The 13808-nt window shown below is 51.7% G+C and overlaps 1 protein-coding gene across 1 annotated transcript in view; it reads left to right on the top strand.

The window, feature by feature from the left end:
* Window positions 1-12642, top strand: part of AGO2 (argonaute RISC catalytic component 2) — a 97382-nt gene extending 84740 nt beyond the window's left edge. Inside the window, exons 15-19 of the mRNA XM_082858499.1 lie at window positions 287-481; window positions 2739-2873; window positions 7885-7986; window positions 9998-10197; window positions 10639-12642. Coding sequence (XP_082714625.1) covers window positions 287-481; window positions 2739-2873; window positions 7885-7986; window positions 9998-10197; window positions 10639-10747 — 741 coding nt within the window. The 3' untranslated portion in view covers window positions 10748-12642. The remainder of the gene's footprint in view (window positions 1-286; window positions 482-2738; window positions 2874-7884; window positions 7987-9997; window positions 10198-10638) is intronic.
* Window positions 12643-13808: the final 1166 nt, after the last annotated feature.

The raw sequence follows: 13808 nt of genomic DNA, 5'->3' as shown, positions 1-13808 counted from the left end.
TAGGAACACTGTCACTGTCACTGTCGCCAGGTACCTTCTCTGGGCTGATGTAATTCAGCCACATCTAATCACAAGCAGAATTAGGGGTTCAGAACAATTGTTGATTTTCTTATTAGGTCCCTCGGGAAAACCTTTACTCTTTGGAACACGTTTATAAACGCTACAGCCACGCATTCAGAAGAATCGTAAAGGTGGTGGGTTTGCATGTGACGAGCCCTCTCCTGGACCCCCTTCACCCCTAGAGCGGGGGCCCTCGGGGCTCCTGCTGACCCGTGTTGCCCCGCAGGTCGTGGGCAGCATGGACGCCCACCCGAACCGCTACTGCGCCACCGTGCGCGTCCAGCAGCACCGGCAGGAGATCATCCAGGACCTGGCGGCCATGGTGCGTGAGCTTCTCATCCAGTTCTACAAGTCCACACGCTTCAAGCCCACCCGCATCATCTTCTACCGAGACGGTGTCTCCGAGGGGCAGTTCCAGCAGGTCGGCCGTCTCCCCCGCGTTTTCCCTGCCCTCTTCTCGGTGTCTTAAACTCACCTGTTTCCCGGCAGGACGCCTCCTTGGGTTCGCTAATGAAGACGGTGGGGTGGGTTTTGTTTTGCCCCCAGGTTTATCTGGTCCCCGTGTGGGCGGTAGTGATGGACTTGGGGTTGTCAGGGGTCTGCGGCAGGTGGGGCGGAGAGGCCTGTCCAGGCGGACCCGGTCCAGAACACGCCAGCCAGGGGCCCTTCCCGGCTCCAGGTTTTGCCTTGTAGGCTGTGGGGGGGTCTCTGTGGGGCAGGGACACCACTGTGGCTTGGGGGTCACCTCTGTCTGCAAAGGAGGGGGCGGGCCGGAGTGGGTAGAGCGCAGAGCAGGGTGAGGATGGTGGCCGGGCGGAGGGTAGGTGGGAGCCCTTTGGAAATGGTCAGTAGGACGCAGCCACTGTTTGGACGTGGAGGGAGAGGTGGCACCTTAGGTGGCGTGTGGGGCATCGCCTTGAGGAAACGTCTGGAAGGCAGGGGAGCCTCTTGGACACCGGGGCACTGGAGGAGGGGCAGGTGAGGACCAAAGGGGGTTGTTGCTGTGCTCCAGGGGAAAGCACCCGCAGCACCTCCAAGCCGAGGGGAGTGTGGGCAGCGGCGGATCCATCCGACCCTGGAACTCGGGGGTTGATGCCCCTGCGTGTGTCCATGCCTGGCCAGGGCTAATGCCACCTCCACCCCTGCCGCGTCTCCAGTGCACGCTTCGTCGAGAGACAGTAGCGGGGAAGGCAGAAGTATCCGATGCTGCAGGAGACCCACCCAGACAGAAAGACATCCTAAGAGGCACTCCAGTGTGTCCCAAGGCCCCAGGCCACCCTGCTAGGCAGGTGGGGTGGCACGTGACCAGGCACGGGTGCCAGTGCCTTCCTGGTCCAAAGTAGGAGCAGCTGAGGCCACAGCGGGCGAGGGGGGTGGCTTGAGGTTCCTTGACCGTCTGGTAGCTCTTGGCCAGGGCCCCTGATTCAGAGCTTCTGTGGGAACCTGGGTTGGGGGTTCCTGTGCCGCGTCTCGGGTCCAGATCCAGCTTGTGCCAGCCGGCCTCGAAGCCCCTCTTATACAAAACCGTCTGGTTCCCTCCGTTGGGAGATGTTCTCCCCTCTTCTGAGCACCCGTTCACCCTTTGTCATGGGCATTCTTACTACAGAAGAGGGTTTGTGTCATCCTCCGTTTTCTCTCTCGGTGAACGCACTCCACATCTTACAGAATCACCACAATGGGGTTTCTGGACCCAGAACCCAAGACATATTTTTGAGACACATCGCAGCACAGTATTTGACAAGAGCAGTTGCTGAAACCTGAGGTGTGTGGTCCCTGTAGCAGCCATCAGCCCCCGTGCCGGGCTGTGTGCCTGTTCATCTCTGCCACAGGTGGGGGAGCAGAGACAGTGCCAGCATCCTTGTACCCTAACTCCTGGCGCTTCGCAGGTGACTTTAGTCTTCACTGCAAGCTTGCAAGGTGGGATGTTCCCATTTTAAAACTGAAAAAACTGGGGATCAGACAGGGTGCATGGCTTTCCAGAGCCACACGGTTGCTTAGTAGTAGAGCTAGGATTTGACCTCAGGTCCAGCTCCTAAGCCAGTGGGTTTTTGGGTTTTTTTGTTTTGTTTTGTTTTTTTTTACTAGATTCTCTCCATCTTCTCCAATCCAAAAATAAGCTGTTGGATTGATTTGTTCATGTGTGTGTTTCCCACAGTGCCTCATGTCCACGGTGGGTGGTAGCACTTAGAACATTCCAGAGCCTGCGCTCAGCCTGTTTCTCCGTTATCTAACGTAAAACATTTAACCACGAAACCTGGGTATCGTTTGCTCCATGATATTATTGAAGAAACAGGCTCAGAGAGACAGAATCACACAGGTAACAGCAAGCTAGTGGAACTACAAGCCTTAACGTAAACGTGTATCAAACATACACATGATTAAGGGATTCATTCCAAGATAGCGAGAGGCCTGAAAACATAATAATGATCCTCAAAAGTGTTCTCCTTGGGCTCCCCTGGTGGCGCAGTGGTTGAGAGTCCGCCTGCCAACGCAGGGGACGCGGATTCGTGCCCCGGTCCGGGAAGATCCCACATGCCGCGGAGCGGCTGGGCCCGTGAGCCACGGCCACTGAGCCTGTGCGTCCGGAGCCTGTGCTCCGCAACGGGAGAGGCCATGACAGTGAGAGGCCCGCGTACCGCGAAAAAAAAAAAAAAAAGTGTTCTTCTTTCTTTCCATAGGTTCTTCACCACGAGTTACTGGCTATCCGAGAGGCATGCATTAAGCTAGAAAAAGACTACCAGCCGGGGATCACGTTCATAGTGGTCCAGAAGAGGCACCACACTCGGCTGTTCTGCACCGACAAGAACGAGCGGGTGAGTGTCCTCGACCCTGGGCTGTGCAGCCTCGAGGGACACGGGTCTCACGCCCTGCACCACCTCCCAGGCTCTTGGGAGACCCGGCCCTTCGTGGCGACGCAGCCTGAGACGTTGGAGAAGGGCTCTCCTCAGTTTGGTGAGAAGTTTGAACCTGCAAACCCCACAGGTCCAGGATAGGTCCAGGCAGATGTCATTTATCCGATAAGGAAATTACCAAAGGTGAGGTTCCAGGGCCAGTTAGCAACCATGGTCATAGACAGCATAGTGTAAAGAACGCGGGAGAATGCAGTAAAGTGGGGAGCCCACGGGGTGGTTGGAGTGCTGGAAGAGGGCCTGGGGAGCTCACTCAGGGGTCTGGTCTGGAGAACACTGACAGACAGCAGTGTCTAAGCTCCTCATCCCTCTCCTGGCTGCTCCAGAACAAGAACCACGAGCATGCAGGAGACTTAAGACTTGTAGTGCTAACTGCTGAGAATTGTCCACAGTTGGAGAAAGATCAGAACCCTTAGGTTTAAAAGGCCTCTCCTGTTCCCAACAGGATAAATAAAAATAAATCCATACCTAGACACATTGTCCTAAAACTGCACAGCGTCAAAGTAACTGCATGAGATAAAAGACCTCCCAGAAGGGAAGGACATTCCATCAGACTGTCCGCCAGCGGGGCTGGAAGCCGGGCGTTAGTGTCCACGTGGTGCAGCCCACTAACGCCACAGTGGCACCACAGCACCGAAAATGCTTCTTGCCTAAATGGAAGACAAAATGCAAATTGAGAGTCAATAGCGAGGAAAAGGGGTACTTTGTCATGATCACCGAGAAGACAGAACAGCTGTGACGTGGATGTACCTCACGCCATGACCTAAAAATATGTAAAGAAAAAAAGTAAAGCAAAAACAGGCAGAATTTTAAGGAGAAATTGACAAACACACCATCAAAGAGGTCTGTTTTAACAGACCACCATCAGAAAGTGAAACAGGGACAAGTTAGTAGAAACTGAAAATGGGAAGAAAGGAATGAGTCAGACCTGACAGACAGAACTCTGCCTGTGACAGCTGAGCTCACGCTGAGGGCTTACACGAGCTGGCGTTGTCCCAGGTCACAAAAGAGGTCTCAGGAGATTGCCAAACCTCAGTATTCTACAAACCACATTTTTTTAAAAAAAAATAATTTATTTTGGGGGGGGCTGCACTGGGTCTTCGTTGCTGCACGCAGGCTTTCTCTAGTTGCGGCGAGTGGAGGCTACTCTTTGTTGCGGTGCGCGGGTTTCTCATTGCGGTGGCTTCTCTTGTTGTGGAGCACGGGCCCTAGAGTGCTCAGGCTTCAGTAATTGTGGCATGTGAGCTCAGTAGTTGCAGTGCACGGGCTCTAGGGCACGTGGGCTCGACAGTTGCAGTGCACGGGCTCTAGGGCACGTGGGCTTCAGTAGCTGCGGCGCTTGGGCTCAGTAGTTGTGGCTTGTGGGTTCTAGAGTGTAGGCTCAGTAGTTGTGGTGCATGGGCTTAGTTGCTTGACGGCATGTGGGATCTTCCCGGACCAGGGCTCGAACCCGTGTCCCCTGCATTGGCAGGCAGATTCTTAACCACTGCGCCACCAGGGAAGTCCCCAAACCACATTTTCTGTTACGTAGGAAAAAGCGTAAGAAAACTTAAAATTTTGATTTCAAGCCCACTGCAGGGCTTCCCTGTTGGCACAGTGGTTAAGAGTCCGCCTGCCGATGCAGGGGACACGGGTTTGAGCACTGGTCCGGGAAGATCCCACATGCCGTGGAGCGGCTGGGCCCACGCGCCACAACTACTGAAGCCCGCACGCCTAGAGCCCGTGCCCCGCAACAAGAGAAGCCACCGCGATGAGAAGCCCTCACACTGCAATGAAGAGTAGCCCCCGCTCGCTGCAACTGGAGAAAGCCCACACACAGCAACAAAGACCCAGTGCAGCCAAAAATAAATAAATAAATGTATTTATTTAAAAAAAAAAAAGAAAGAAAGCACTGCATTAAAAATGTAAAGAGAATAATCAATTGTGAAATGATTAGAAATGAACAAAAACGAGAATTTCATATCAAACCTTGTGCAGTGCACTAAAGCAGGCATTTACAGATAAGAGTATAGACATAGGTGCTTTTGTTGTGAGACAAGAAAGAGAGCCATGAATAAGTCTGAAGCTACAGGAAGGATGTCAGTCCCAGTGGTCAAGGGAAAGCTGAGGAGTTGGTGTGCATAGGCCCCTTGCCACCTCAGCCTGCAGACTTCTCTTGCCAGGAGTCAGGAGGGCTCAAAGTCAGCTTATTCCAGCACCCCACTTTCTCTCTCAGAATAGAAAATCGTGAACTAGAAAATGAAGAAGCAATAGAGCATATTAACGCAAGCAAAAGGTACTTCTCTGAAGATAGATAAACCCAGCAAGACTCAACAAAAAGAACACTTGTAATTACGTTGGGAACAGAAGGGGAACAATGGCTGCAGAGGGAGTGTGTGTTATTTGAATCATAATGGAATGATAACAACTTCATGACAACACATTGGAAAGCTGAGAAGAAACAAACACTTGTTTGTAGAATTACATAAATTACCAAAATCAGCTGAGTAAGATAGTCCAGTCATTGTTCCAAAAGGCATCAGGCCCAGAGAGTTTTACAGGCAAGCTTTACTAAGGCTTCAGGAATAGATTACCTTAAAGTGTGGCAGAGCATAGGAAAAAGGGGGAAACTACTTAGCTTATTTTATGAAGTTAGTCCAGAGATTTTTACAGGCAAGCTTTACCAGACCTTCGAAGAATGATCTTGTATAAAGTATTTCAGAGAACGGGAAAAGTCGGGGGGACTCACATTATGAGGTTAGCCTGATAAATACCAAATGTCAAGGATGTGGGTGCCGTGATGAGGAGCAAAGGGTCTGGAGCCGGATAACCTGGCTCCAGTCCATCCCCTCAGCATCCTGGCTACGTGACCACAAGCTCTCAGCCCCTCTACCCCCTGGACCACCTTCTGAGGATGTTGGGAGGGTTGGCGGAGCTAACACGCAGAGCACTTAGCACAGAGTAAAGGCATTATTATGAAGAGGACTCTCCTACACTTCAGATGGGAATACAAATGGGTAACCAACTTGGAACGCTGTTCGGCAATTCTAGAGATCTACCCTGGAGGAACTCACACACTTGTGTACAAGAAGACATGTATTCTGTAAGAATATTCTGGCAGTATTGTTTATAATAGCAAAAAATTAATCTGTTAACAGGAGAAAAGGTGGTAATGTATTTATATATTGGCACTTATACAGCAATGAAAAATAATAAACTATATCTACCAAATGACTACATCTCAAAATTGTAATACAGAGCAAAAACAGAAAGTAGCAAAACCTATAGGATACATGTATACAGTTTTGTGTTTTTAATAAATTTATATATTTATTTTTGGCTGCACTGGGTCTTCGTTGCTACGCATGGGCTTTCTCTAGTTGCGGTGAGCAGAGGCTACTCCTCGTTTTGGTGCGCCGGCTTCTCATTGCAGTGGCTTCTCTTGTTGTAGAGCACGGGCTCTAGGTGCACGGGCTTCAGTAGTTGTGGCTCGCGGGCTCTAGAGTGCAGGCTCAGTAGTTGTGGCACATGGGCTTCGTTGCTCCGTGGCATGTGGGATCTTCCCAGATCAGCGCTCAAACCCATGTCCCCTGCATTGGCAGGCAGATTCTTAACCACTGCACCACCAGGGAAGCCCCTACAGTTTTAAAATCTGCAAAGTAACACAATATAGTGCTAACGGAGACCTAAATGTGTAGCAGAGAATAAAAGTATGTGTAGGAATAATAAAGTCTAGATTTGAGACTGCAGCATGGAAGGGATACAAATGTAGGCACTCTTTTCAAATATTTTACTTATTTTAAAAATCTGGGACTTCCCTGGTGGTGCAGTGGTTAAGAATCCTGCCTGCCAATGCAGGGGACACGGGTTCGATCCCTGGTCCAGGAAGATCCCACATACTACGAAGCAACTAAGCTCGTGCGCCGCAACTACTGAGCCTGCATGCCTAGGGCCCGTGCTCCGCAACAAGAGAAGCCACCGCAGTGAGAAGCCCACGCACTGCAACAAAGAGGAGCCCCCGCTCACCACAACTAGAGAAAGCCCGCATGCAGCAACAAAGACCCAACGCAGCTATAAATAAATGAACAAATAAATACACAAATAAATAATCTGAAGGTATAAAAAAAGGTTGAGAAGAAGTAAAAACACACACACACATCTGCAGGTGCAGAGGGGTTACACTGGAGATTCTCTTTTTTGTATGTATATTTGAAATTGCATGAGTAAAAAAAAAAAATCCATCAGTGACTTCGTGACTGATTGGGAGTTTTGCTGTTTCAGTAGCGTAGCTGGATGTTTGGTGGTTTTTCGATGCTAGAGTGTAAACTGAGAGTTAAGTGGTTTGGTAGAATTTGTAGTCCCTCCCACACCCCAGCTCCTTGGATGGCCTCTGGTGGAGCAACCCGCCCTCCCTGGTGGTGGTGATTGAACCCCCGGTAGAGTGGGGAAGTTCTTGACAGCTGTCAGGGTTTTCTAGCTCTTCTGCCTTGAGTATTGTGTGTGTGTGTGTGTGTGTGTGTGTGTGTGTGTGCGCGCGCGCGCACACGCAGGCGCACATGGGCAGGTGACGGCTGTCACGTGTCCGTCGTCTGGTCTTAGATTTGTTATGTCGGTGACAGTTTCCATCTTGGCCTCAACAATAATGAAGACCCTTCACGTGGCCCACGCACATGCTTCAGTGAAGGGAAGACTCTGCATTTCCCTCAGGGGCCTTTATGAGATGGCGAAAAATAACCCCAGCCCAAAGAGAACAGGAATTAATTTGATTTCAGTTGTTAGTATATGTTAAATTTTAATGCCATGGCACTGAGCAAATGTATTGGCCAATTTAAAGACATCAGAGCAGAAGGCAGTGCGGCTGCGTCTTGCCTGCTTGCCTGCTTGCTTTGCCCTGTTGTCCCCTGGGCGTGTCTAATGGGCTCCTGTGTTGCTGAAGGTGGGGAAGAGCGGAAACATTCCAGCAGGGACGACCGTGGACACGAAAATCACCCACCCGACCGAGTTTGACTTCTACCTGTGTAGTCATGCTGGCATCCAGGTAAGGACAGAGGGTCCACTTTGCACAGTCTTGGTGTCTCTGGGGTGTCGTCCACACATTCGGCAAACACCTGCAGAGCACAAACCTTGTGCCAGGTGCTCCCGTGGGCACTGGGGATGTGGTGGTGAACAGCACGGATGGGGCGCCAGTCCATCCCAAGGGGACGCAGGCGGTTGACCAGTGAACCGTGGAGGCCGAGAACCATCAGGTGTTGGGGATGGAGGACCCACTGGGGTGCTGTGCTGGGCCGGGAGTGGGTTCCCATTTTAGCCGAGATGAGGTCCAGGAAGAAGGAGCAGTGAGCGTGAGGGCCAGGCAGGCTGGCGGGGACAAGTGGCGTCCCTGTGTGCTTGGAGTTCGGCGAGCTGGATGGGGTATGAGAGGTGACGGAGCGGCGGGGTCAGCCTTGCGTGCCCGCCACGCACGGGCACTGGTGTGCGGAGAAGGTCAGCACGTGGCATTCCTTGTCCCTCCTGGCGAAGAGACCCACAGCTTTGCCACAAGTGATTCTGAGAGGATGCTGCCACCTCAGAGGTGCCACGTCCAGCGCACCTGTTGTCAGAGCTGAGCCACCAGCATCTGCGAGGCTGTGCCCCTTGGGACAGGAGGGACTTAGCTCTGGGTGCCCGTCCTGCTTCACCACAGAGGGGCTTTTGGGTGTTTCAAGTTATAAGTGAGGACTTAGATATCCATCCCCAAGGGATTTGAACTTAGACTTGGAGGGCTTGCCGTAAACTTTGTACTTCTGCCACGGGAAATACACCTGCACGTCCTTCACGTCACCGTGGCTCTAGAACAGGACTTGGCAAACTGGCCTGTGGGCCGCACCCAGCCTGCAGCCTGTCAGGGTGCAGCCTGAGGGCTGAGCCGTGTGTACATTTTTAAAGGTTGTTAAAAAGGAAGAAGAGGAACGTGGCTCAGAGAGGACGGAGGCTTCGCAGTGTTTCCCGGGCACGTCTGTCCCCGCGATGGCTTCCGTGTTGGGCGGGCGCTTTTTCTGTGCAGGCCAGCCCGGCTTCCCTCCTGGTGGGTGGAGCCCTCTCCCCCCCCCCCCGCCCCGGGGCCTCTGGTTTGTTTAAGGGGTAAACCTGCCTCCCTGCATTTTCTGCACAGGCACTTTCTAATGGGGGAAATCTCGCACTGGAGACGTTTAAGTGCTTTGACAAAATGGGCCTCAAGGGGTCCTGCTCTGCTGTGGTTGCCATGTCCTCGGCACACCCTCTGATACAAAATACCCCACTGCCCGCAGGCCCCCGTGACAGCCACCGATTAAATGCTGAAAGTGGGGCGCAGAATGTGTGCTTCATCAGAGGATAAGAGCGTCTGCCGCTCACCAGTCTCCGGGGGCCTGAACACAGACAGAGAGTCAGGAAGGGCCTGCTTGTTGGCTGGCTTGGGTTGAGTGGCAGGGAAGGCAGGTGGGGAGAAGCCAGAGAAAGGCCCTCCCCTCAAGTGCGCTCCCGGCTGACCGGTCATGGGTGCCCCGGCGAGCAGTGCAGCGGCTCTGCCGGCACCTGAGCCCCGGCGGGCATGGGCCAGGCGGCCAACCCCACCTCCTTCAGTTTTGAAAGATTCCACACCGCACAAAATAAATATATGTGCAAACTCCCATTTTAAAGGCGTTAATATGTAACTTATTAGAGATTTCTTCTTGCCTTTATAAATAAAGCATTGTAGAAAACCTAGTATATACAAATGACATTATCCTCCAAACAACCATCTCTGTATTATATCTTTCCTACGAGTTTTCTCTACACAAATAATTGTGTGTATAGTCTGTTATTTTACCAGTAGGGGGTCATAGAATATGTGGCTCTGATGCCCGTTTATAATGATACATAGTAGGATAATATAAATACCTTCTTGCCACTGAACGTCCTCCCACTGTATCCTCTGTGAAGGATTCTACCGTGGGGTGGAAGCACAGCTTCTCTCGGCAGCACCCTTTGCAGGTGAGTTCTGGACTTCTCTCTTGCATGTTTACCTCTCTGACCCTCTGATCTGCTTTTAGGGAACAAGCAGGCCTTCCCACTATCACGTGCTTTGGGATGACAATCGTTTCTCTTCCGATGAGCTGCAGATTCTCACCTACCAGCTGTGTCACACCTACGTGCGCTGCACGCGCTCCGTGTCCATTCCGGCGCCAGCATACTATGCTCACCTGGTGGCCTTCCGGGCCAGGTACCACCTGGTGGATAAAGAGCACGATAGGTGAGTGGCACGCCCTTCCTGGCTGGGGTCGTTTCTGCAACAGGCTTTGGCATCTGCTTTTCTGGAATGGGAAGCAGTGGGGTCCCAGTGGCTGGAGCCGACCGTGACACAGACACCCAAAAGCTAGCATCTTCACCGCCATTTGTTAGCTGTGTGGCTGCCTCCCCAGATGGCTGGTGCGTGGTCCTAACTTAGCTATCAGTGTGCTGCCTCATGGTGCGTTAAAGGCTGCGCTCTCTCTCTCTCTCTCTCTCTCTCCTCTCTCTCTCTCTCTCTCTCTCTCCCTATCCCTATCCCTCTCTCTCTCTCTCTCTCCCTCCCTCCCTCCCTCCCTCCCTCTCTCCCTCCCTCCTTCCCTCCCTCCCTCCCTCCCTCCCTCCCTCTCTCTCTCTTTCTCTCTCTCTCTCTCTCTCTCTCTCTCTCTGTCCCCCACCCCCACAGTGCTGAAGGAAGCCATACCTCCGGGCAGAGTAACGGACGAGACCACCAGGCGTTGGCAAAGGCAGTCCAGGTCCATCAGGACACGCTGCGCACCATGTACTTTGCTTGACATGTTTTAGTGTTTACGATTGTGTACCGAGTTGGATTCACATGAGACCAGCTACACTCAGACCAACAAATGCCCAGCCCTTCCGTGACAGCCAGCATCGAACATGAAACGCCATTGATTTTAGTAGATTCTCCACTTTCCAGAATGCCTTCCGTCCCAGATTTCAAACTTGGATTTTGAACTGCAGACCTGTATGAGACCCCATTGTCGTAGGAAATATGGTTTGCCAAAATCTTATAAGCTGCTTATGAAAATAGAGTCCCGTGTTTCCTAAAAATCTCCTAAAACCAGTCTATGAACTCAGGGCTTTAAAACATTTTTAATTTATTTGGTCGTTCGATTTACTTGTTTTTAACACATGATTCTATATGAAATTGATGGGCTCAAACTAGCTGTGAACGTTCTGTGAGAGTGAAAGCAACATAAAACACATTGTGGTTTTAAAGCCTTGAACATTCTGATGCTGTCACTAAAGTTTATTTCAGAGTGACACCTGTGTGCTCCTGACCTGGCTCCCACCAGCTGTCCGGGATCCGAGGGCAGGGGCCAGGCGAGGCGCCCTGGTGTCTCTCGTTCTGCCACTGCCCGCCTTTCACTCAGCCCGAAGGAAGGAGGGGTGGCAGAAGGTGGGCCGTGTGTGTTTACAACATTTATAGGTCCAGAGGGATTGGCAGACAAGTGCCATTTTAATAAAAATTTATTTAAAAAAAGAAAAAAGACAATATGCCGACAGTCTAATCATAAGATTTGTCCTATAGGACTGTGACATTTATTTTCCAAAGTTTCTAAAGAATACGGGTCTGTGGTGATAAATACAGTACAATCCTTTTTCACTGTTATGTCTTTAATGTAAGAGAAGAGTATATATATCTGGTTTGCAGTATTAATGTGATAGATAGATGCTGTTTTTCATTTTACTGACTACGGGGTGCTTTTGTGATCTGTTTAGCATATCAAGAGTGTTTTGGAGCCTGGAGCCTGGACCACCCTTGTGGTTTCTCAGTGCTTAAGTACAGGAGTATGCAATTGACTCAGTGCCCGCGGCCCACCCCCTCGTGTAGACCGCGCAGCCTGGACCCTCAGGAGGACGGAGTGTGCTTCCAGCAGTCACTCCCCTCCCCGCCTCATCCCCGTGTGTCGCTCAGCCAATTAAGCACAAATGGAATGTATGTATCCTTCCACTCCTGGGAATGAGTCTGCGTATCAGCGTGCACTTCTCTCTGCGTGTGGTTTGTTAGACAAGCGTCATAGGATCTATGCACTGAAACACAGAGAAGGCTGTCGGTGGTGGCGCTCTGCGGGCTGCGAGGCCCGCGTTCCGCGAAGGAGCCCAGCCCTCGGGAGGATGGCTGATGGCGAAGCCAGCAGCAGAGGCAGACCCTTCTGCTAGGATTTGCGTGCTGGGCCCCGGACGTGGGTTTGCCAATCTAGAATCCATTGCACTAAGAATGATACCGTGGACAGCTCGACAGGGCTGACAGCAGAGGGCTCCGTTTGTGCGCAGTGGGCTTTTTGTCCTTGTAGGCGGTTTTCTGAGAATCCAATCCACGTTCAGTACAGAGATTCTAGGAAGGAGATGAGCCTTTCCCTAGTGCTGCTTCGTGCTCTGTAGGTTTCCTCTGGCCCTGCTGACGGCCCTCCCATCCCGGCCTGACATTACCTCTGGCACTGTGGTGGAGTGAGGGTCCCAACCAGGGTGCCTCGTGCTGGGGTCAGCGCCCGCCTCGGTCTTGTGTGAGGGCTCCGCGGGGGCGGGGAAGCGCTGTCATGGACACTCGGCCTGGATTTTGGCGGCAACGACAAAGGGGTTACTATTATTTGTGACAATATATACTCAAGAGTGGTGTGTGTGTGTGTGTGTGTGTGTGTGTGCGTGCGTGCGTGCGTGCGTGCGTGCGTGTGTGCGCGCGCGCGTGTGTGTGCATGTGGGTGTCTTATTAATGGCATTAGTCTCTTCTTGCTGTATCTTTTTTTTTTTTATCTTTTTAAATGACAGAAGCCTCTGCTCTAAAAATGTTGCAATTCCCTGTCACTTCGTTAGCAAGTGGCACCTTCTCCTGTTCGGAAGGACACCAGTACACTCGTGGCTTAAGTTACCGGGAGCGTTCAAGCTAAGGAGGGAACCTTTTCACTAATACACTTTTAAAATCTGAACTTAGGTTAGTTTTCAGTCATTTTTAGGATCATCTAGAACCGTGTGTCTCGAAGGTATGTTTCTACCACTTGCAACAGGATCTCGGTGGTCGGGGCGTTGGCCGTAAAAACGCTGTGACTCCTGTGCTCGCTGCGGCCTCTGGGGTGGCGGCTGGGCATCTGCGTTTTACACCATCAGCTGGGGGTCCAGGGCTGCCTGGAGTCCGAGAACCTCTAATCTAGAGCCTTCTGGAGAGTGTGCTCCCTCAAGCACTGAGGGCCCAGCAGGGAGGGACTCCCCAGCAATGCAGGGAAACGTTTTCTAAGCGAATACACTGGGCAGGATCACAGGCTGGCAGAAAATGAGACCTAAATTTTTAAAAAATCCTTCTGAAGGAACAGTTTTCTTCCTAGAGGGCCAGAGTACTGTGAGAGAGGTACTGGTTACAGCCCTGCGCTTGTTTTATAAAACTTTTACTACTTAAAAGCATTCATAAAGCAAATGTCTCCAGCTGGGTTAGCTGCATACCTTTGTACATGTCTGATGGTTCAGAATTCAGATGGCTGTAGTTACAATTTCTCAGGTAAAGAACTGTTTTCCCAAATTTCTACCAATCCCCCCCCCCCCCATTATTAGGATAAATTTTGAGACAGCGTAAAACCTCAAGGTGCAGTAGAATAAATCCAAGCCCTGTTCACGTGGAAGCCAGGAGGGGCCCTGCCCGTTCTGTGTGGGTCACGCCCGCCCAGGGCAACCTCGTGGCCGCCGGAGAAGGGCTCCGGGCACCTCCGGCCTCTGCCTGCGTTTGACAGGTTTCCTGAGGCCTGTGCGGGGCTGTGCAAATTGCAGAGGTGTCCACTCGCCGGCTTTGCCTGACCCCACTAAGTAAGGTGTGCCTTGCTTTAAGCAAACTGAATGTGAAAATTA

Source organism: Leucopleurus acutus, assembly GCF_964270905.1.
Source record: "Leucopleurus acutus genome assembly, chromosome: 17".
NCBI classification, from domain to species: domain Eukaryota; kingdom Metazoa; phylum Chordata; class Mammalia; order Artiodactyla; family Delphinidae; genus Leucopleurus; species Leucopleurus acutus.
The sequence above is the reverse complement of the archived record's forward strand: the minus strand, read 5'-3'. Positions and strand labels throughout refer to the sequence as shown.